At 54.0% G+C, this 21,661-nt stretch overlaps 1 protein-coding gene across 15 annotated transcripts in view; it reads left to right on the top strand.

Annotated features, from left to right (window-relative positions):
- TNS1 (tensin 1) overlaps window positions 1–21,661 on the top strand; it is a 201,479-nt gene that overhangs the window by 70,512 nt on the left and 109,306 nt on the right. For 11 of the 15 annotated variants that reach the window (XM_067026849.1, XM_067026837.1, XM_059052085.2 and 8 more), the window contains one exon: window positions 14,740–14,781. The exons of the other annotated variants lie outside the window; for them this stretch is intronic. Coding sequence is in view for 2 of the 11 variants with exons in the window: in XM_067026837.1 (XP_066882938.1) it covers window positions 14,740–14,781 (42 nt within the window). In the remaining 9 variants the exon portion in view is untranslated. The remainder of the gene's footprint in view (window positions 1–14,739; window positions 14,782–21,661) is intronic. 15 annotated transcript variants of the gene reach the window in all.

The following is a 21,661-nucleotide window of genomic DNA, read 5'->3' as shown; positions in this document are numbered from 1 at the left end:
GGAGCTTTAACTTCCCGGAGTGAGGTCCTATCACAAGGGCAGTGTGGCATGGGGGTCAAGATCACAGACCCTGCAGCCACGCTGTCTGGGTTTGAATCCTGACCCCACCACTCGCAGGCTGTGTGACTGCAGGCAACTTACCTAACCTGCCGGTGCTTGAGTTTATTCAGCTGTAAAGTGTGGGAAACAGAAAGAATCGTGTCTTCTGGACATACCGCACGACCTTTGGTTATTATTACTGCTATTGTTATTACCGTTGTGGATTCAGAGGGAAGCTGGGCAGGGGCTTCTTGGCAGGGATGAGAGCAGCTGCCCAGAGGGGAGTGGGAGAGCGCTAGCGATAGAGGGAGGCTTTGAAGAGTCCTCGGTGTCTTATGAGCTGCCTCGGACACCACACATGGTGCTGCCTCTGCTGTGGCCAGCTGAGCCGAGCTGAGCGTGGGAGCGGAGGCAGCAGCCAGGCCTGGATTCCAAGCTGGAGCCCTGGGAGACAGGGGCGAACCAGGGCGAGGGTTGGGGCGGGGAGGAGAGGTGAGCAGAGAGGAGGCCAGGACTCTCCCTAGTCCCCAGCTGGGACCCCAGGAATTCCTTCCATCATCTCTTGCCAGAGGGCCTGGCCTTTTAGCTCCAGGGCCTTCAGAAGGCCTGTGGTCCATCTCCCTGCTTCCTGGGCAGACTGTTTCTGATGTCCCTTCACTGTTAGAAAGTGATTACTCTATACTGACCATGATCTGGCTGCAACTCCTTTCTTCCCTCTTCAGCTCGCCTTCAGCTCTCCCACCCACCGCCAGTGTTGTGGAATGAGCAGCTGCTTTGCAACACGGGAGAGTGAGGGTAGACTTCAGTGCCCTGCCCTGACTTGGGGCAGGGGGAGGGGATTAGCTGGAGGGACTGGTGGCAGGGGGGCTCAGGTGACCTGTTTCTAGTCCCTCTTTGGCGCTGAGAGACCTTGGGAAAAGCACTTCCCCTCTCTGGGCTTCAGTTTCCTCGTTTGTGAGATGAGAAGGTGGAGTTAGGAGAGTTCTTGCATTCTAATCAGTGATGAAATTCTGCAAGTCCATGGATCTTTCTGAACAGACAGACTCTTGCTCTTGGGGATCTTGGAAGAGCTGTCCACCATGGACGTGGGGGCCCTGGAGGGTCTTTACGCATCTACTGGGAAGCCTGCTGAGATGCTGAGGGGGTCCCTTCCAGCCCTGGGACTGGAAGATTCTTTGCTCAGTGACCTCTCTTCCAGCTCCATTTCTTAGAACAGAGTGAAGGGCAACAGCTGTCAGAGTTGAATGGGCCGAGTTTCTGGGTCTCTGTCCCAGTGATTCAGGTGGGGATGTGCTGGCAGGATTTGAACTGGTGAAGTGAGAGAGGGAACTGGGCCCTCTTGGCCACACTTAGGGGACGGAGTGCGAGTAAGTGATGTGCTGAGCAGTGGGCGTGCAGAGGAGTGAGTAACAGCTGTGAGTAATGGCTCAGTGTCTCTGCTGGGCAGGTGGCTCTTAGACTGTACAGAGCTGTCTGGAGCTCCGGAAATGCTGCCCGGAGGCCAAGCTACTGAGTCACGGCAGCCTGAGCTTTGCTGCCACTGCCCTCCTTAGGAGTTGGGAGTCCAAACCCAGCCCCTCCCCCCATCTATACCTCCACACCCCCTTGGCCCCATAGCTGCCCTGTTTTGTCCTCTAAGCGCCCTAGTGACTTGGATTGCCTGAAGGAGTATAGATTTTGTATTCTGGCTGTCCTGGGTTTGAGTCCCAGCTCAACTGCTCATAACCGAGGGTCTTGGGCAACTTACTTTTCTTGTTGAGTCTCAGTGGCCTCATCTGGAAAAAGGGAATGTATTGCCTGTTGTGCATATTGTTGAACGGGTTAAATGTGGTACTGTGTCTGAAGTACACAGTACACAGTAGGTATTCAAATAAAACGGTTGTCCCACAAGCCCTAAACTCTGTGTCGCTTCTCCTCACCACCTCCACCTCTAAAATTCCTGCTCCCGTGCCTTCATCCCATAATTTTCAGGATGCTTAGCCTCCAGTTAGATCTGCCCCATCGTTCGTACACCTGCCGTCCTGTTTCTGCCGCCTCCTACCCAGCTTCTGTCTGTGTGCCTTACCCCCTCACCTGCTCTAGCAGAAGGATGGGCAAGGCTCACGTGGCCCGGGCGAGTCCAAGGGGAATTTGTCACTTGTCCGGCTGCGGTGGGTGGTCAGGCTCCTGTGGGCACCTCACATCCCCCACCTCTGCTAGTTCATGCTCTCCCCTCTCCACTGTCTGCCCACATGGGTCATTTCCCCCTCTGGCTTTCTGAAATCAGCTGAGCTCAGGGCCATGCAGACTGCCCCTGCTAGTAAGTGTGCTGGCTGTGCTGCTGTGTTCCCATCTGTGCGGCTCTGCTGGGGGCGGGGTGGGGAGGGAGCGGGGGTGACTTTGCATCTGCACCTGGCAGTGGTCCTGTGGTGTGTGTGTGTGCGCGCGCGCGCGCACACGCTCTGCGTGTGCCTCGGGGCGTCTGAGCTGTGTGTGTGCCGTGTCTCTGGGTCACTGGGCCTCTATCTGATGTGAGCTCTCTCTCCTGTCCAATTAAAATCTGCCTGTTTTCCCAGCCAGATAGAGCCAGGTCTTCCGCTGCCTCTCCCTCCACCCCCCTCTTCCCTCCAGACCTGGTTTCGGATGTGTGCATCTTGGAGGGCCTCCCGGGGAACAAGGAAACATTGCAGAGGGGTGGATATGCGTCAGATGGAGCTGAACAATGCCGGTGACAGCCAGGCCTCCGCTGGCCTTCAGTGCTGGCCTGGCTTCAAGTCTGTGCTGCTGGCTAATTGAGATCGAGAGGGGGCTTCCTGCGACTCGGCCATGGATTTAAAGGAGCTACATGGAGCTGGGCTTGCCCTGCCCTGCCCTGGGGACCTCCTGTTCCTGGGGCTCCTGGTGCAGTCCATCAGAACAGATGGGGTTCCAGAACACCAGCCCTTGACAGGCGCTAATTGTGCGGAACAGTCACACTAACTCCTCCTGTCGCTGCCATCTGTGGCCCAGGAGTTTTCACATGAGTGAATTTTCAGATAATTGAAGCTTAGGCCGCATAAGAGTCGAAAGCTCTAAAGAAAAAAAGGTGAATTGCTTTGATGGGAATCTTTTGCATTGTATTATACCGCTCCGAGCTCTGACTTAAGGTAGATAGGACCTTTCTCTCATTCTGTTATTGTTCCTCAGTTTTTTCCTCTGTAAAGTGGGCATATGAACAGAACCTACCTCACAGGGTTCAAGTGAGGATTACATGAGTTGAGACACATCAAATGCACATAGTATGCCCCGTACAGTTTGCGACCCTGTAAAGGAAGGCGCTGAGGCATGGAGAGGTGCAAGAACTGCATCCGGCTCAAATAGAAGGAAGCTCACGTTTTCCAAGCGTGTGCTATGTTCCAGACATTTTTACTCATGTCATCTCAGTCAACTTTATTTTGTCCTCCCAACCACTCTGCAAAGTAGGTCTCCTTATTCCCAGTTTACCGTGAGGAAACTGAGACTTGGGGAGGTTCAATAATGTCTCAATAGCCGGTCTATGGCAAATGGGTATTTGAGCCCAGGCCTAACCTAGTCCAGGGCTTTTCTAATCCTATCTCTTGTCTTTTGGTTGGAAACTCATGATCCTTCAGTGTGTTCAGGAATTTGGAAATGAGGGTCCACAAGCAGAAGGTGTTATGATCTATCAGAATTGAACCCACTCCCAGTTACCATGTTTGGGTTAGGTTCAGGGTGGTTTGGAGTCAGGTGATGAGACAAAATGACCTTTAGGGGTCTAGGGAACTCAAGAGCACAGATGGACTTTGAGAATACAGAATTTTTCTCCTGTTTGCTTTTCTTTTGGCAAGCCTTAAATCTTTAAAAAAGGGGGCAGGTAGGCATCAGGAAGGCCTTCCTGATCAGCATCAGCATAGGGCAGTGATGCAGGCAGCACAGGGAAGCTGAAGAACCAAAAAATCTTGAGGGAATTTCTTCAAATCCAAGGTGTCTTCTTTCCCTCCCCATTTTAATGTTTCTGAACTTGGAATGCATCTTATGGCTGAAGTGTACAATACATTTCGGGTAGCATTTCCTCCTCAGAAGCTCTTGTCCAGTTGATGGTGCCCCAGACAATCAATGGTATCTTTGAGATTAGGAAACAAGAGTCGTGAACACCTGTGGTTTGCAAGGCCTCTTGCAGATGTGGAAGGGAGAGAGAGCTGCAGGCCATTGTCCTGCCCTGAGAGCTGACTGTGGCCGAGTTTAAGAAAGCAAGAGGAACCTCTGATGTCTGTGTGGGTTTGAGGGTGGCCCCTAGCCCTGGAATTCTCAGTCTGGGGCCTCGCTCACCCCATCTTCTCCTCCACCCCCCTGCCCCAGCCTCCTCCACCAGGGCCCCCCGGTGTGCTCCTTGGCAGTTCCTGAACCCCTCTGGCTTCTTGGGTTTCCCCCTTGCTCTTAAATTTTTTTCCCACGCATCCTTCCTGCCTTACTGTTTTAGCATAACTTAGGGTCAAAGGCTTTTGTCTCTTAAAGTTTTCATCTAAGGTCAGAAACCCTCATGGGGAGTGGGAGGATGGGGCAGTCTCCCTCTGGGTGTGATTTCTGGAAGAACATATGGACTTGAATCCCAGTGAAATAATTGCCCTCTTCATACCTCCATTATAGCAGTTACTGAGCTCTTTATAATTCTCTGTTTACATGCCTGTCTCCTCCACTGGGCCACAGGTTCCCCTCCTGGACCAGGCCATTCTTATTCCTCTGTCTCCGTAGCTGGGAAAGTGGCACCAAAGGGCCCTCAGTCACTGTTGTTGAAGGAATGCTTCGTCTTGCTTCTGAGCCCATCACCTCCCCTCTGTCCCCAGTTCCACTAGAACCTTGACCACAGACCGCAGCCCCTTCCTTCACCAGATTCTTCTAGGAGCTTCCTAGGAGCGATGTTTTCTTTGCTGGAGGCCGGGTCATCCAACCCACCTGCTTTAGAACAAATGGCCCTTCTCCAGGCAGGGAAGAAGGGCTGGGGTTTTCCCTGCTCTTTAGATCTTAGAAGGTAACCTTGAGGTCTGCATTTCAAACTCCCTGTTCAGTGCCTCCACTTATATAACAGAGGCCCCGCTTCCTCTGAGTCCTCCAGGCTGGGTCCCTCAGTGGTGGCTGATTTCTCCTCAGTCTTCTTATATCCCCTTGTACTGCTCTCGGTAACCTCACTCCTCTGCTCCTGACCCCAGCTCAGAGCCTCTTTTCACTTCGGTCTCTTCTTCGGCCACCCCCCACCCCCATCCCTGCCCAGACATCTCCCCAGCCTACCCACTTCAGAGGCTACGCCCCCGGCAATGAAACTCTATCTGTGACCCCCGACTGGGCAAGGTGCTATGGTCCTGGGTAGAGCTGAGGCTTGGGGTGCCACCAGGTTGGAGCTCTGGTTCCATTACCTACTGGTTGTATGACCTCAGGCTAAGCACGTTACCTCTCAGAACCTCGTTTCCCCATCTGTAAAATGGGCTGATAACCCCTACCTCACAGTGTACCGTATGGAAAAAAACCAAACAAACTTGACAGTGGTGTTCTCTGGCTGGAGCACGGGCTTCGAGGCAGAGAGGTGAGGAATGGGACTGGCGAGAAAGACACAGCCAGGTCTCGAAGGGCCGTAAGGACCATATTAGGGCATCTGGACTTTATCCCATGGAGCTGGGCGCCATGGAAGGACTTCAGGCAGAAGAGTGGCATTAATGACTATGCCCTGTAGAAATAGTTCTCCGGCTGCCGAGCGGAGGGTGCCTTAGAGGACTGGACTGCGGGCAGGGAGGCCTGTGTCAGGAGGCCGTTGTAAGAATCTCCATGAGTAAAGAGACTAGGGGTGAGGGGGTGGCTTGGAGAGATATTTGGGTGGAGGAATTGACCAGGCTGGGTTGCGGGGCGGTGTAGGAGGAGTGCAGCCAACCCTCGAGTTCTGGCTGAACAACCTTGGGTGGCCCGGAAGTTGGGTGGTTGTCAGTAATGACAAGGGAGCCAGAGTGGGGGCAGGGCTGTGCGTGCAGGATGCTGACCAGTGTCAAGCCCTGGGCCCAGCTGTGCCTGTGGCCCCGCATGCCCCACCCTTGTCCTTGCCTACCCCTGGCTCCCCTCTTGTGCTCCCAGGGCCTGGCGCATAGGAGGCACTTGGTACCTGTTTGCTGGACTCATCTTTTCTGAGTTTCTGCTCATGAGAAGTCTGGCCTGGCGTGGTACCTCAGGCCTCCCAGGGTCACTGACTTTGGGTGTGGGCCAGTATGGCCCCTGAGCTGGGCCCTTGGGGCCCCAGCTTGGGTTCCAGGGCAGGCAGATCTTCAGAAAAGATGTTCTGCCACCAGCTAGGCATCCGGTGATCTGGGTGCTATCTTATGCCATCCTCCGCGTAAGCTCTGAAGGGGACCGGCTGCAGAGGGCAGGGCCTGCTGTTAGGCCTGCCCTACCTGCTTTGCTGCTGCCAGGACCTTCTCGGGAAATATCCGCTCTGAAATATCACAGCCCAGTGGGCTCAAGAGGGTCAGGCACACCCGGCCTTCCCCTTGGATGACATTGGGCTGTGCAGGTCTGGGCTGCTGTGTGTGGGTGTGGCTAGAAACTTCTCTCTCTGGAGAGCCTCGTCTTGAGTGTGTTACAGGGCCTGGAGGCTGGCAGAAGCTGCGGTGGCCAGTGAGTGGGGCCTGAAGAAAGGCTCCTGAGATAAGAGGGAGGGTTGGGCTACCGGAGAGCTGCTGGAGCTGCGGGGGTGGGTTGATTGGGTCAGTGGTCCAAGAGGAGCCTGGCAGAGAAGGATATGGGGGATGGGGTGGGACTGGGGCTCTGGGGGCAGTGACCAGTGTCGGCTGTCTGGGTCACTCCTGTGTCCTGTTTGCTTGGGTTCTGAGTCAGAGACTGCTGGGTTTGGGGAAAGGTCCAGGCCCCCTCCTTGCCCCTGGCTGGCTCCCTGGCCCTGGAGGGGACTCTGTGCTGGGGCATGGCTCCCCGCCCCTCAGCTCGAGGTGTCCCTGGGAACAGGCCCCTTCTTGCCTCCAGGAACTTGACGCAGTTCCTTTCCCGGTCCCGAGCAGAACTCTATATAAGGGAAGGAAACAGCCGGGACCAAGCTCTGGTGAGGATGGGTGGCCTGGAGGGGAGGGCGCAGGCCTGGGGAGGAGATGGAGCCAGGGCAGTGGCCCCTTCCTCGCCAGGACCCCCCCTGCCCAGGGCTTGAGGCTCAGTCTGGGAGGCCAGTGTCTTCAAGCCATGCTTTCACCCCGGGCCTTGTACTGGCCCAGTCCCCGCCCCCCACCCCTATGGCCAGGGCATTTCGTAGCTGCCTGACCGTGAGCACCCTCGGGTCCTGAAGGGGTGCATTCCTCACCCCGGCTTCCTAGCCAAGCCCTGGTCCACTTGGCTGGGCCTCTCAGCCTGCCCTTGCCTCGCTGGCAGGGGCCGACTGGGTCTTTCTTGATAGAGCCCACTGGACTAATAATGTGACCTCTGAGGTGCTGGGCTGTCCACGGACGGGGGGTCATCTGGCTGTGTCTTCAGTCATGGGGCATGCGGGCTGGATTCCCCTGGGATCATTGTCTCCATCATTCTTGACCCCTCTGGTGTCTCCTGAGTGGCCAGGGCTCAGAGGATGGCTGCGTCCTGGTTACAGGTTCCTCAAGCGGGTCCCAGAGACTGAGCAGCACACAGGGCTGAGGGCAGGATCCCTGGCTCTGTGAAGCGCAGCAGGGGAGGGGTGCCCTCCCACGTTTGGGTGGGGGAGAGAAGTAGAGGTTGGAGGGAGCATCGGTTCAGATGAGGTGGGGATGAGGGCCTGTAGGTTTTAGGGTGCCTGATGGCCCCTTGTCTCTAGGCTTTGGAGCCCTTTCCCCCTTGCTCCTTCCCCCATTACTACTAGTGTTACTGCACACCTCCTGCTTGCCTTAAGCTCCCCACCCTTCACCTCCCCCCGGTCCCTCTCCTACTCAGGCATCTTCAGTGGCTCCCCAGTGCTGGCAGCTAAAAGTCTTAACTCCTCTGCTGGGCATTCAGAGTTGCCCATCATCCAGCCTGGAAAGAGACTTTTTGGCCAGTCTGCCTCCCTCATCTCCTTCCATGTGCCCTTTGGTGCTGTCTCTTCCATTCCCCTACCCTGTGTCCCAGCCAAAGGGGATTCTTTTTTAAAAAGTTTACTTATTTATTTTTGGCTGTGTTGGGTCTTCGTTGCTGCGCGCAGGCTTCTTTTGACGTGGAAAGCCTTCCCACCTCCACGCCTTGTTTGTGTGGTTATTTCCACCTGAAAAGCCCTTTTCCCGTCTCCACCTTCAAAACCTTATCCACGGACCTAGTGAGCTCCAGGCTCTGAGCAGAGCCCCAGAGCTTCTCGATGAAAATGACCCATGTGCTTCCTGCCCTCATGGGGCTTGCTGGGCAGTCGGTGAGACACACAGTAGACAAACAGAAGCAATGTGTCCTCGAGGACTGGCTCGGGTATGCCCTCCTCCGTGAGGCCTGCCTGGGCCCCCCCGAGCTCTCTCTGCGCTCTCACAGCCCCAGTGCCTCCGCCGCAGTGTGGGCCTCAGCCGGCCATGGGGATAGTGTGGCGTGCTGGGAAAAGCAGGTATTGGAGTCAGGCTGATTCAGGTATCAGTCCTGGCACTGTCACTTGGTAGATGTGCCATCTTGGATCTCCCAGGACTGTTGAAGGGCTGCCTGAGATCCTGTAAGATGAGGATGCTAATAACCTACCTCAAGGAGGTCATGAAGGGTGAAGGGATAATGTACACAAGGGCTTAGAACCGTGCCAGGCGCACAGTGAGCGTGCAGAAAATTTTAGCAACTACCATTTATACTTCTGCCAGTACTACTACTTCTAGCTGTTCGGCTTTGGGCAAGTTGCTTAAATTCTCTGAGCCTATTTACCTCAAAAGCTTGTCAAGATTAAATAAAATGACGTATATAAAGCAGCCAGCTCAGTGGCCAAGAGTGGGTCCTGTGCAAACCCCAGTTTCCTTCCTTTCCACGTATCTTCTGGTGTCATTCGAGGTGGGTGCCTGGAGTTGTTGGGACAGGGACGTGTAGCAGGTGTCAGCAAGAAGTTCTCTGGAAACAGCCCAAGTGTCCATCAACAGATGGATGTGTAAACACAATGTGGTATATTCATACGATGGAATAGAATTCAGCCTCAAAACACAATGCAACTCTGATACATGCTACAACGTGAATGATTCTTGAAAACATTATGCTAAGTATGTTAGTTTGCTGGGTCTACCATAACAAAATACCACACACTCAGTGCCTTAAACAACAGAAATTAATTTTCTCACAATTCTGGAGGCTGGAGGTCCAAGATCAAGGTGCTGGCAGGTTTGGTGTCCTCTGAGGTCTCTCTCCTTGGCTTGTAGATGGCCACCTCCTCCTTGTGTCCTCACAGGGTCCTCCCTTTGTGCGTGTACACCTAGTGACTCTCTGTGGGTCCTGATCTCTTTTTGTAAGGACACCAGTCATATTGGATTAGGGCCCACCTTAATGGCCTCATTTTAACTTAGTTACCTCTTTATAGTCCAAGAGTGGGTGCTCTGCAAACCCCAGTTTCCTTCCTTTCCATGTATCTTCTGTTGTCATTCAAGGTGGGTGCCTGCAGTTGTTGGGACAGGGAGGTGTAGCAGGTGTCAGCAAGAACTTCTCTGGAAATAACCCAAGTGTTATATTCAGTCGTATTCTGAGGTATTGGGGGTTAGGACTTCAACACAAGAATTTTGGGGTATACAATTCAGCTCATAACATTTAGCAAAAAAAGCCAGAGACAAAAAGGCAAATATTGTATGAGATACCTAGAATAGGCATATTCATAGAGACAGAAAGTAGATTAGAGGTTATTAGGGGGAGATAGGGGAATTATTATTTAATGGGTGTCGGGTTTCTGTTTGGGATAGTGAAAATGTTCCGGAAATGGATGGTGGAGATGATTATACAGTATTGTTAGAGTACTCAGTGCCACTGAGTTACACTTAGAAATGGTTAAAATGGTAAATTTTATGTTATGTGCATTTTATTTTTATGTGCATTAAAAAAAAAGGGACTAACAAGACATAGGAGGAGAAAACCCTTTTCTGGTCAGGATTATATGAAATGCTCGATTCAGAGGCTCAAGGGGTTCTAGCTTTGGCTGAGACCAAGGCTGTCCTCCAGTCCTGGGGGCCAGGTGGATGTGGGCGTGGGAAGCCTCTCTGGAGGGCTGGGATTTCATGTAACCAATCCTGAGACTTGAGGATGGGAGTGTCACCCAGAGGGGGACCAGGTCCTGCCCCTCGTCAGGTAGTGAGGTGATGGGGGCAGTGGGGAGGCGGGTTGGGTTTTCACCTACAGCTCTCCCCTTGCCAGCTGGTTGACCCTGGATAAGTGTTATGACCTCTTTGAGCCTCCATTTCTTCATCTGTAAAATGGGAGCAATATTACTGACTCTGCAGTATTGGAGGGTCTCAGAGACATAGGCATATGGTAGGATTAACTCCCCTGCTCATAGTAGGTGCTTAACAAATGGCAGTGATTTTACCACTGGTAGTGACAGGTGCTTCCTTTCCTCAGACCTTGAGTTTCTTCCATCTTTCCACAAATCTTTTGTGTGTACCTACTGTGTGCTGGGACCAGCGTGATGAACAAGACATGCTCCCTGCTCTCATGGCATTTGATTTCTAGAGGGGGAAAATAAACACATCTATTATTACAAATTGTAATTAGGTCTGTGAAGGAAGACATAGGAGTTCAGGAGAGAGAATACCTCTGTGTAATCTGTGTGTGTGTGTGTGTGTGTGTGTGTGTGTCTGTGTAGTTTAAGGGAGTCAGAGAGGGCCTGTATCTGGGGTGGTGGCATTTAAGCCAAAGCCAGAAGGAGAGGAAGGACCCAGCTACGCAGACAGCTGGGCTAAGAACATCCGGACAGAGGGAACAGTTTAAACAGAGCCCCTGTGGAAGAACAGAGCCAGGTGTGTCCCAAGGACTGAGATGAGCCTACCCCTTGTGTGTGGCTTTGGGTCCTGGACAAGGGGGACGGGCACAGAATGATGGTGGTGAGAAGGGCAGGGGCCAGGTTGTGCAGAGAGCTCTTTGCTTGGGCTGCCTGCTGACTGGTGCTTTAGACCCTCCTGTCCTGGGGGAGTCTCCGAGGCTGTGCCTTGTTGTTGGCACTGTGCCTGGGGATCTTTGAAATTCAGAAAATATTAGTAGCGGGGGGGGCTGATGAATGCCAGGCATTGGCCTCGATCGGGCCTGGTAACACTCACATCCCGGCATCCCCGGCTCTCTAATTGTGGAGCCGCACTGTCCTGCTGCAGGGGCCTTGGGCAAGTTGTTACCCTTTCTGTGCCTTCGTTTCTTCATCTGTGAAATGGAGATAATAACCCAAATGTATAACCCACACATTTTAAATATATATATTTACTTATTTGGCTGCGCCAGGTCTTAGTTGCAGCACGCGGGATCTTTTAGTGGCGGCATGTGGGCTCTAGTTCCCTGACCAGGGATCGAACCCGGGCCCCCTGCATTGGGAGTGTGGAGTCTTAACCACTGGACCACCAGGGAAGTCCCACCCCATACATTTTCTGTTAGGATCAAATGAGTCCAGGGAAAGGGCTTAGGATAGTAACAGACACATAGGCACGTCCCATAAGCTTCCTGTTACCACTCCCGTGTATGGCTCTGTGGAAATTCGTGTTTACAGGAGAGTTGACACAGCAGAGAGGGCAGGAGCCTATCTCTGCCTGGAGCCAGACTGCTGGGTTTGCATCCTTTCTTCTCTGCTGGACAGTTGATTAACCTCTGTGCCTTGGTCTCCTCATCCACAAAACGGATGTTCAGGGTAGTTGTGAGAATGGAGTGAGTTAATTTACGCCAAGTGCAAAGCGCAGGGCCCGGCGCGTAGCAAGTGCGATGGAAGTATTTGCTGCTGCTGCTTCTTTCATTGTTGTTATAGTTTTCAGAATGGAAAGGCTGAGCCTCAGGCCCACCAGCACCCCCTGTGTGCAGATGCATAGTGGAGGGAGACCCGGGGAGGAGGCTTACCTGAGGCCGCCTTCCTGGGCCCGAGCCCTGAAATCCTACACTGTCAGCCCTGGGGAGGCAAATGGTTGGCATCCCAGCGTCTGCCCCCTCTGCCGAGGGAGGCTTCCTAGCTGGGGTCCCCAGGGCCATTGGGAGTGGTCACTGCTGGCCACAGGGCATGGGCCAGAGTGGCAGGGGGCCCTGGCTCTGCCTGGCACATTCCAGGCTCCTGAGAGGGTGGCCAGGGGCCAGGGTGCCGGAGGGAAGGAGAGAGCCTTTTAAGGAAACATTTCTATGCTTAAAAAAAAAAAAAGAGAGAGAGAGACAAGAAACACTGAAACACACAACAAAGTTAGTGGGCTGGCTGGCCGGCTGTCCTGGAATGCACAGCTGTGGGCGGTGGGTGGAGGAGGCCACTGGGGGGCAGCAGGCCACGAGGGGGCACCCAGGCATCAGGCCCTCGGACTGGGGGTCCTCAGCTGCCCCTCAGATCTCAGTCCTCTGGGAGGACAGGGAAGGGAGCTGGGGTCAGGTCCCATTTTTTCCACTGCCTTGGGGTGGTGCTGGGGGAGCAGCTCTCCCTCTTGTCTCAGAGGACACCTGTCCATCTGGCCCTTGCCTCAAAATATGTCCGTAACGCCCTCTCTCACTTCCCCAAGCCCCAGTCCCGAATGGAGACTAGACACCCACTCTCATGGATTGCCGGTGGAGACGGTGGCGGTGGACGTGGCTGGCCCGTGGCTGGGGGGCCGTGGCAGTAGCCGGCAGCATGCCCTCCTCTTGCAGCTGATCCCACATTTAGATTCCCAGCCTCCTCCCAGCTCTAGCTCCAAGGAAAGGAGCAGATCAGGGCGTGCTGCTCTGTGGATGGACCCGCTCCCACCCCAGCTTGAGGGCCCGGGGGTGATAGGAGGAGTGAGGACAGGAGACGCTGGGAGCCTGGCCGCATGAGGTTGGAACCTACAAGCCTCAGAGTGGGATTTGGGGCTCGGGGCAGGAGGAGACAGGCAGGAGGCCACTGCTGGATGCGGGACTCCTGCCCTCAAGGTGCCTAGGGGATAGCAGTGTCCCCGTGGCTGAGACCTTGTCGCGTGGGCAGGGTGCCCTGAAGGCTGCAGCCACCTCCGGACTTTCCTGCCCTTCTGGCCTGTTCTTCTGGCACCCTCCACCCCACCCTTGGCCACCGATCAGCTGTGTGACCTTGGACAAGTTGTTTAACTTCTCTGTGCCCCCTGCACCTCAAACGGAGGTATAATAGTACCTACCTTAACTGGGTTGTTGAAAGGATTACACGAGTTAACATGAGTAAGGCATTGATAATAATACCTGTGCACATTCAGTGGGCATTATATGTGTTAGATATTGTTCCTTCCTTTTTATTTTTTGGCTTCATATGTGATTCTCCCAAGTCCTAGAGTAATGCTGAGTACAGGGTGATAGGTACTGAGGTTCAGCTCAGGCTTCTACGCTGGAGAATGAGGTGGGCAGGGAGCTTGCGGTGGGGCCGGGTCGAGAACCCAGGGATGCTAACTCCCAGCCTCTCCACCCCTTCCAGGGCCCGGGGCACACTGTCCCACAGGTATGGTTCCCTTCTAGGCAGGTATGTCAAGCCGGGTGATCCCTGGGGCTGGTCAGATGCTAGAACAGGGTCAGGTGAAGGAAGGGCCCAGCTGAGGGTGAGGCCTCTATGAACAGCCAGCTGTAGCCCGGGCTGTTGGCTGGGGCGGGGGCCCGGGTTGCCCACTGTTTGAGGAGGCAGCCCCCCACTCTTTGGTGATCCACGGCTTATGTCCAGACACCTTCATTCCCAGAGCAGGGAGTGTGTGGGGGGGAGAGCTTCCCCCGCCGTCCCCTCTGTGGGCCCCCTGCCTGGTGTTTGGGTCAGGAATTGGAGCCAAGGTTGAGGTATGAGCTCCAAGAAAAACGTGTCCCAGCTAGAAGAAAGGAACACATTGAGTCTCTGATAAAGGCCCCTGCTAATTGTCAGGGTAGTGGTTTGGCTGCCCGGCCCCTGGGGAGGGAGTGTTATCTCAGGGTAGGGAGCAGTCCAGCCCCCTCCCTGCCCTCTCCCGCTGTCTTGAGGCCACATGGCCACCCCCTTCCCCCATTAGAGAAGAAGACAAGGATGATGACAGTCCTAGCTCATCCCTCGAGGGTGCTTGCTCTCTTCAAGACCTTCCACATCTGTTAGCGGCGATGTGGCCGCCTTTGGAAGAGTCGACAGGCCCTTCCTTCCCCAGCCTGTTTCCCTGCATGGTCTGGGCCACTTTGCCAGCTGTCTGCGGCTGTGACCTTTGGGTGAGGTACCTTGGCATTCGGGAGAATGGAGGTGACTCTTCCTTTTCTAGAGGGCTTAAACACGGTTTTTGAAAAAATTAAAACAAATCTTACCATATTGTAGAAAATTTAGAACATAGACAAAGAAAAAAATATATTTATTCTTATTACCTTAACCCTGGTGCTTTGACCTCCAGTTTTTCCGCCTATTTTTTTTTTTACAGAGTTTAAAAAATGTGACTTCCATTTCACTTTTGCCCTCTGCTGTGAGTGTTATTGCCTAAGCAGCTTTCCGTGTTGCTGCAGTCTTCCCGCTGGAGAGTGTCAGTGTTCGTGAACCGAAGGAAGGGGTGTCCAGCACGGGGTGGCGGGGAGCGGAATGGTCTCAGGAGGCCCTGGTTTTCTACGCGGAAGAAGATGCTAACCTTTGCCCTTTCTCTGTTCCTCCCACAGGTGGCTGCTCCCTGCTTTCCTCCATCCAGCCACGAACTGGTGGTGAGTGGCAGTCCATTCCCTGTCCTGCCAGCCCTGCCTCCCCTCTTTCCTCTGCCCCCGCTGCAGCTTTGCTTGAGACCCAGGCATGCTGCTAGCCCCCATCGGTGCTGGACCATTAGGTAATGACGAGGAAGGGGCCGTGTCCTGAGGCCGAAGCTGGACTGGGAGGAAATGAGTCATGAGGTCTTTTCATGACTTCATGAGATGCGGGGCCTCCTATTTCAATCTTGAGACTTAAATCCTTGGAAAAACCCATAAAAGGACATCTCGCCTGTCTCTAGGCCTGGCCAGGTGCCTGTTGTCCTGGGGCTTACAGAACCAGGGAACGGCATCCCCTTGCACCCTCCCGGTCCCTGGTCAGGTACCCTTCGGCTGGAGGCAGGGGGAAGGATGGCATGACCCACAAGAGTCCAGACACCTGGGCAGTTGCTCACGTTCAGGTGGCCTGTTCCACCTCCAGCCTCCTTCGCTGACTCTGCTTTTCTGCCTTCTCTCTGCATCCCCCCCCCCCCCCCCCGCTCCTCCCTCTCTCCTCCAATCAGGTTTCCAGAAAAGCATGGATGGGGCAGGACTCCTGTGAGTTGTGGGCTGTGGAGAGAGGCCTGCTCCAGGCTGATCCCAGCTGGGCTGATTGGGAATTTTTCCCTCCCTGCCCTCTCTCTGCCTTCTTTCCCTTCCGAGGTCCCTTTTGCTCCCCAGCCCAGTGCAGAAGGCAGGAGGGACCCCGGAGCCTGGAGAGGGAAGCGCCTGCCTGCGTGCAGGTGCCTGTGTGTGCGTTTGCGCGTGGGGTGCGTGGTGGAGGGCCCCCGTGGGCCCCATCCGACTGGCTGGTGTGGAGGTGCCTGTGGTGACGCTGATGTGGGTGGGAGTCTGGGGGAGGCGCCACGGGTGCCACAGGACCCAGGCAGTTGGAGGTATCTGCACACCCGTGCGGTGACTTGCTCAGCTTGGATACTGGAATCTCACTCGGGTCTCCTGGCCTTTTCTCCTCCAACACCCGTTTGCCGTATGACAATGGACCAGTCCCTGCCCTCTTTCTGAACCTCAGTTTCCCTCTCCGTCAAAGAGAGGGGTTGCACGGGATGCTCCAAAGGCTTTCTCCGTGCTGATATATATCCCTCCCAGCCCCGCTCCCATTCAGGGTCATCAATGGAATGAAATAAAGTATGCAAAAAGAAATGTATGCAAAAGTGCTTGTGACTCTTAGCTGTCTTTGGACCCAGAGCAGTGACCCTGCTCTCTGCCCTCCTGGCTCAGGTTCTGCTTAGCTCTTTCCCTTCCTTGCATTGGCCCCTCTTTCCTAATCTCACTGGGCTCAAACCCTTCTGGGCCTCGGCACTGCCTGTCTGTGCCGCTCCAAATGTGCAGTATTATTCGCGCAGAGCTCAGTTGAAGGTCATCTGACGGCAGCGGGGGGTTGGGAGTGGGGGTGCTGTGGGGACGAGGCCAGAGCGCAGGCCTGGGTTGGAACTGCCAGGGAGAAATCCCTCCGGGACTGTGGAGGGACACCGTGGACGGTGGGTGGGGAGGGGTGGGGTGGGGAGCCTATGTCTCATCATTTCAACCCAACTTCCACTTCACCACTGAGAACAGAACGTCCTTGGCTGGTCTAGTATCACTGGGGGTCTCTGGGGTTTAGGGCTCTCCAGGCAGAAGCCAGACGCCTGACCTCTGGGAGTCTTGTGAGCTTTGTTTATGCGAGGGAGGGTCAGGGGATGGAACAGAAGGGAATAGGTTGGCATTCTGGCTGGAGGGATTGCAGTCAGATACCAGAAGGGACTCCTGCCTGAGCCAGGTTGCGGAAGCTTCTCATCTCTGTGATGTGCCCCATCTGGGCAGGGGGTTCTGATCTTTGCAGAGGTTGGATCAGCCATCTGGTGGTGGAGTGCTTGTGACACCAGAGGTTTCCCCATCTGAGTCAGGTCCTGCCCCCCTCCCCCCTCCCCCGGCAGTGGTCAAAGAGCGAGGGAGCTCCACTACCTCCCTCTGGATCCTGGCTCCCCAGGCCCTGGGTCTGTGGCTGTGGACACATTGCTTAACCTCTGTGGAGCTCAGTTTCCCCTCTGCGGGTTGGGAGTTAGTAATAGTACCTACCTTATAAGGCTGTGAGGAAAATGAAAGGAGCAAATTAACTCACTGAACTAATCTGTATTCAGAATCCTCCAGTGGCTGCCCACCGCTTGGAGTAAAGGCCCAGATTCTTCCATGGGTCTACACAACCCTGCACAATAGACAGATTTCCTCTCTGACCTCATCTTCAGAAACTCCCTTGTTCACTCACTCTGCTGCAACTACTTGGCCTTCCTGCTGGTCCTTGAACATACCAAGAAGATGCTGCCTCAGGGCCTTTGCACTTGCAAAGCTTTTCCTGCAGATACTTGCCAGGCTCTTTCCCTCCTTGAGGTCTTTACTCAAGTGTCAGATTTCCCTTCCCCCAGCAACCCTCTCTCCCTTCCCTGCTTTCTTTGCCCCTCAGCATGTGTCACCATCTTACTTGCTTATCTTGTTTAAAAGACTCCCCCCATGTTTAGCATGTGACCTCTATGATAACAAGGGATTTCTGTCCTTTGTGTTCATTGCTGTATCCCCACTGTCTGGCACACAGTACGTGCTCAATGCATGTTTACAGAGTGGCTGGAAGAAAGGCATTCAGCCAGATGCCCGGCACAGATTAGGTGCTCAATAAATAGGACAACTGTCCTCTATCCCTTACTGGTGGGCCGTAGGGGCCTATTAGGGGGGCCAGCCTCCAGCTGGAAACTCTGCTGCTGTCCCCGGGGAGGGAAAGTGGCCCAGGGGAAGCCGGGAGAAAGTTTGGCTTCCCCCAGAGAGCACTCAGCACCTGTTTCCTCACCGCAGGCAGGCAGGCAGGCAGGCAGGCGAGTGCTTTGAGCAGGTTCACAAGAGGGAGGAAAGGGCGGGTTTTATTTTTCCTTCCTTTTCCCTTTGCTGCCTTCAGCCTCTGTAGGGCTGGTCTCTGGCCTCCCCGCCCCTTCCCTCTTGCTTCACACTGTGTGTCTGTGTGTTTGTCAAGTTTTCTCCATGCCCCCAGCTCTCCCTCTGGCCTTCTCACCCATCTTACTTCAGTCCTAGCCCCCGGGATTGGGACCACTCATCCCTGGGCCCAAGATTTCTGCCACCCTCTGTGCCCTGACAGCCAAACACATTTTCCAGCCCGTGCCAGGCCAGCCAGGGCAGAGTGGCTTAATCTTCAACCCATGTTTTTGTCTTACTTAACAGATGTTACCCAAGGCCTTGGGTAGAAGGCTCCTAGGGTCACCTCCCTCCTGTGAGGTCTGCCGGCGGGGGCAGGATGGAGAGGGGTGAGGGTGTGTTTGCCATGGACACTCCTGATCCTTGGAAAGAGCTGAAGCAGCTTTTCTCAACTTCTGAAAAATAAGAGTCAAAAGGAATTTCCCAAGGGTGATGGCCAAGTGGAGCGGCCACCCAGGTGGGCCAGATATGAGCCCTTCTGCACGCACGGCCTGGTACCCGGGAGACCTGGGTGGGGTGAGAGCCGTGTGGGCACTGCTTCTCCTCCGCAGGCCAGCCCCGTGGCAGATGCTTGAAATGTCCTGTGGAACGAAACCCATTGAGTCGCAGGTGGGGTGGAGAGGCTGCGGTGGGGGAGGTGGATGGGGAATGGGAATGCCAGGTTGGTTCCACCTATAATAGTAATCAGAGCAATAGCGAAAAGTTAACCCTTGTATGGAACTTTCTTTGCAGACCTTTGTTGTGAAAGCCGTACAAAAATAAACTCATTTATCCTTCACAGTAATGCAGTGAGGGAGGTGCTGTGATTATCCCAATGTCTCAGGTGAGGAACACAGATGAGGCGTAAGGCCACAGAGCTATTTGAAGGGGACACTGGGATTTCGACTCGGTATGGTCCACACTTGTAACCATAATAATGACAAACGTGACTGGCTTGCACAGCAGCTGCGGTTTTCAGAACCCTTACCCTGACGCCGGGCCACCCCGAGCCCACAGCGACTTGTGTGGAGGTCTGGACAGGTGTGAGCCCTTCCTGGGGAGAGGAGCAAAGTGGGGCTCAGAAAGGCCAGGTGACTGATTCACAGCCATGCAGCGGTGGCAAGGGCTGGGGTCAGGACTGGGGTTTTGGATTCCTGGGCCTGCTTTCTCCCCGATACCCTCAGTACTTGCTGCTGATGTAAATAACTAACTGATATTGCCAAGTGGGCTTCTCCTGGATTTCTTCTTCTAAACAGTGCCAGCCATGAGCTGGCTTCTCCATTTGCCAGCGGGCCTGGGATTTAGGGGCAGGTCTATCCATCCATCTATCTGCCAGCCATCCTACCAATAAACATCTCCTGAACGCCTGCCTTGTGCCAGGACTGTTTTCATGCTGGGGCTGCAAGGTTCTTTTCTGCTGAGTGCCAGGGCTTCTGGAAGGCAGGTGGAGATGCAGTAGGCACGGAGCTGTAGGAGTGAGAGGACTGGAGGCCATCTAGTCAAATCCTGCTCTTTCCCAGGGGAGGAAACCGAGGCCCTGGGATTTTTCTTTTTGCTCTAATTCATTTCAAAAGTTATGGTAAAATACACATAACATAAAAATGACCATCTTAACCATTTTTGAGCACACAGTCAGTGGATTAAATACATCTATTTCACTGTACAACAATCACTACCATCCACCTCCAGAAGGCTTTTCATCTTGTAAAACAAAAAACTCTGCACCCATTAAATAATAACTCCCCAGTCACTGCTAACCACCATTCTACTTTCTATCTCTGTGAATCTGACTACTCAAGTACCTCATGTAAGTGGATTCATGCAATATTTGTCCTTTTGTGACTGTCTTATTACACCTAGCATAATGTCCTCAAGGTTCATCCACCTTGTAGCATGTGTCAGAACGTCCTTCCTTTTTAAGGCTGAATAATATTCCAGTGTGTGTATAAACCACATTTTACTGATTCATTTATCTGCTGATGGACACCTGGATTATTTCCATGTTTTAGTTACTGTGAATGACGCAGCTATGAACACGGGTGTGTAAATAGCTCTTCGAGTCCCTGCTTTCAGTTACTTTGCGTATATATACTCAAAAGTTGAATTGCTTGATTATATAGTAATTCTGTTTTTGATTTTTTTGGAGGAACATAATGTTTCCCACAGCGGCTGTACCATCTCATGTTCCCACCAGTAGCGCACAGAGGTTCTCATTTCTCCACATCTTTGCCAAAACTCTCTTCTTTTCTCTTGTCTTGTCTTCTCTCTTCTCCTCTTCTTTTTCTTTTCTTTTCTTTCTTTCTTTTTTTTTTTTTTTTTTTATAGTAGCCATCCTAATGGTTGTGAGGTGGTGGTCCTGAGATTTTCAAATGACTTTCTCAAGGTGCACCTGGGGCGAGGAGGCATCACGCTACCTCATGGAAGAAGAGAAGGGACCAGAGAAGCACGGGGAGCCCCATAGCCTGGCACTGCCATCTTGCTCTCCATCAGGGAGAGTGGCCAAAAGTTGCTTTAGTTCATTTGAACTCCCAGCCCTGATGCATTTCATCTGAGGGCACTGAGGGGGCCACTAGGTGGCCATCTTTGGGAGATTCTGGAAAATGGAACAATGCCAGGAGAAATGAGCCTGAGAGAGTCTCGATTCCAAGAGTGATGAGGGAGGTTGGAAATCCAGTTTGTGCACCACCTAGACTGCTTAGTCTGGAGAGGGAGAATACGGGCAGGTGCAGAATGGGAGAGAGAACGTCTTGAAGGACAAGCTGGCTTCCTTTCTGTTGCTCTCCAAAGTAGAACCTCGTAGGTGGAGGGTCTCATAAAGAGGGGGAGACTTGGATGTAAAGAAGAGCTTTCTAACACCTAAAAAGGCCCATTGGGGCTGTCTAAGGGAGTTGCTGTCACTGGAACACATACTCACTGATGCCTATTTGGGTGCAGATGGGAGTTTCCCTCCCTTGGGGGAGCTTAGGTAGAAGTCCTCAGGGCCCACTGAGGTCCCACCCTTAAGCTGGGCTGTGAAAGGACATAGTCCCCAGAGGTCAAGGCACCTCTGAATATGCTTACGACCTCCCCTTTGACCCCCACTGGGAGAGGCCCCAGTTGGGTGAAGGGCCCTGCCCTCCAGGGGCCCTCTTCAACGTGGGAGAGAGAGAGAGAACTCTGCAGTGGAAATGAATTAGTGCCCTCCTCGGGGGTTCTGACTGGAGGCGGCTTTGGGGCCCAGGGTGGGCTGCAGTCCGTCTGTGCTGCGCTGGTTGAGGAAGTCTGCCTGCTGTTCCAAGTCCAGGTTAAGATTTGAGCAAACGGAAGAGAGGAGGGAAGGAGAGAGGGCCTTCCAGAAGGTGGCAGGGCTGGAACAGAGAAGGGGTAGGGCCTTGGTGCAAATGACCAAGCCTGATGGGGGCCGGAGCAAATCCAGTGCCCTCGCTGAGGGGATGAGGGGCCAGGCAATCGTGTCTCACCTTGGTGGGCCTGGCTGGGGTGCCTGTGGGAAGAGGCTGAGTGTGGGAATGGAGGCAGGAGTAGTGTGGCATGGTGGTGGAGAGTGATGAGATGGGAGCAGAGTCTGCAGATCCGGGAGGGGGGAAGGCAGTGGAGTCTACCGGAGGAAGAGGAAGAGGCGGCCAGATAAGGGAGGAATCCAGAAACCAGGTTGGGAAACTTGAACTTGATGAGCCAAGCACTAAGGGCCATTGTGGGTCCTTGAGTGGGGAAGTGACCCAAAGCAGGCTTTGAGAGTGGGAGTCTGCTGCCAGTGGTGGTGTGTGGCTGGGTGGAGAGGGCGCTGCCAGGAGGAGGGCTGGGTAGACCAGACCGGAGGCTGGCGCAGGTGCTCAGCATGGGGTGGAGGGCGGTCAGAGGGGCATGGAGGAAGGGCCTGGGGAGGCACAGACTCTGAGTGCCCCGGCTG

Source organism: Kogia breviceps, chromosome 2 (assembly GCF_026419965.1).
Source record: "Kogia breviceps isolate mKogBre1 chromosome 2, mKogBre1 haplotype 1, whole genome shotgun sequence".
Lineage (NCBI taxonomy): Eukaryota > Metazoa > Chordata > Mammalia > Artiodactyla > Physeteridae > Kogia > Kogia breviceps.
The sequence above is the reverse complement of the archived record's forward strand: the minus strand, read 5'-3'. Positions and strand labels throughout refer to the sequence as shown.